This window comes from Alexandromys fortis, unplaced genomic scaffold (assembly GCF_014885135.2).
Source record: "Alexandromys fortis isolate MF-2015 unplaced genomic scaffold, M_Fortis_MF-2015_v1.1 scaffold_335, whole genome shotgun sequence".
NCBI classification, from domain to species: Eukaryota; Metazoa; Chordata; class Mammalia; order Rodentia; family Cricetidae; genus Alexandromys; species Alexandromys fortis.
The window spans coordinates 617,857-619,088 of record NW_026068218.1 but is presented as its reverse complement, the minus strand read 5'-3'; the positions used below and the strand labels follow the sequence as shown (position 1 = coordinate 619,088).

At 45.2% G+C, this 1,232-nt stretch overlaps 1 protein-coding gene across 1 annotated transcript; it reads left to right on the top strand.

The window, feature by feature from the left end:
- The first annotated feature begins 296 nt into the window (after window positions 1-296).
- Window positions 297-1,232, top strand: LOC126493514 (olfactory receptor 149-like). Its single transcript, XM_050130529.1, has one exon. The coding sequence runs from the start codon at window positions 297-299 to the stop codon at window positions 1,230-1,232; it is 936 nt and encodes a 311-aa protein (XP_049986486.1).

Genomic DNA, 1,232 nt, shown 5'->3' with positions numbered 1-1,232 from the left:
CTACTGTTATGAATCATAACAAATATCTCAGATATAAGATATCTGATATGCAATTCCCAAAGGGTGTGTGATCACAGGTTGAGAACTATTGTGTGTATGTTGTAGAAACTATTGTCCAACTCAGCAAAAACTAACATCTCCAGTTATATTTATCATGGATTTTTTTCCCCTCCATGTAGATCTGCTCCTATAATATAAGGGTTTTGGTTAAAAACGAAACCATTACATGGTTTGACTTCAATTTTTGTGTCTTGGGGAACTGTGTTCTGCTTTGAAGTCAGACATTATCAAAAACCATGAGAAATCTCTCTGTGGTGACTCAGTTTGTCCTGCTCGGCATCCCACATACAGAGGGTCTGGAGACCGCACTCTTTGTTCTGTTTTTGTGTTTCTACATTTTCACCCTGGTGGGGAATCTGCTCATACTCCTCGCAATTGTCTCCTCCACTCGGCTTCACACACCCATGTACTTCTTCCTCTGCCAGCTGTCTGTGTGTGATGTATTTTTTCCTTCAGTGAGCTCTCCCAAGATGCTGTTCTACCTCTCAGGAAATAGCCGAGTCATCTCCTATGCAGGCTGTGTGAGCCAGCTCTTCTTTTACCATTTCCTGGGTTGTACAGAATGTTTCCTGTACACAGTAATGGCCTATGACCGTTTTGTGGCCATATGCCACCCTCTAAGGTACTCAACAATCATGAACTACAAGGTATGTGCCGTCCTGGCAATAGGGACATCATTTTTTGGCAGTATTCAGGCTACGTTTCTGACCACTCTCACTTTCCAGTTGCTCTACTGTGGTCCCAATGTGGTGGACTACTACTTCTGTGATATCCCTGCTATGTTAAAGCTTGCTTGTGCAGACACATCAGCCCTGGAGATGGTGGGGCTCATCAGTGTGGGCCTGATGCCCCTCAGCTGCTTCCTTCTCATCCTCACCTCCTACAGCTGCATCCTCTGCTCCATTCTGAAAATCCGATCTGCTGAGGGCCGGCATAGAGCCTTCTCCACCTGCAGTGCCCACCTCACTGCCATCCTCCTCGCCTTTATGCCAGTGGTCCTCATATACCTCCAGCCTACTCCCAATCCCTGGCTTAATGCAGCTGTTCAGGTCTTGAATAACCTGGTCACACCTATGCTTAATCCTTTGATCTATAGCCTGAGAAATAAGGAAGTAAAATCTTCTCTGAAGAAAGTGGTACAGCAAGTGTCAGTTCTGTCTAAGAAGAGATAG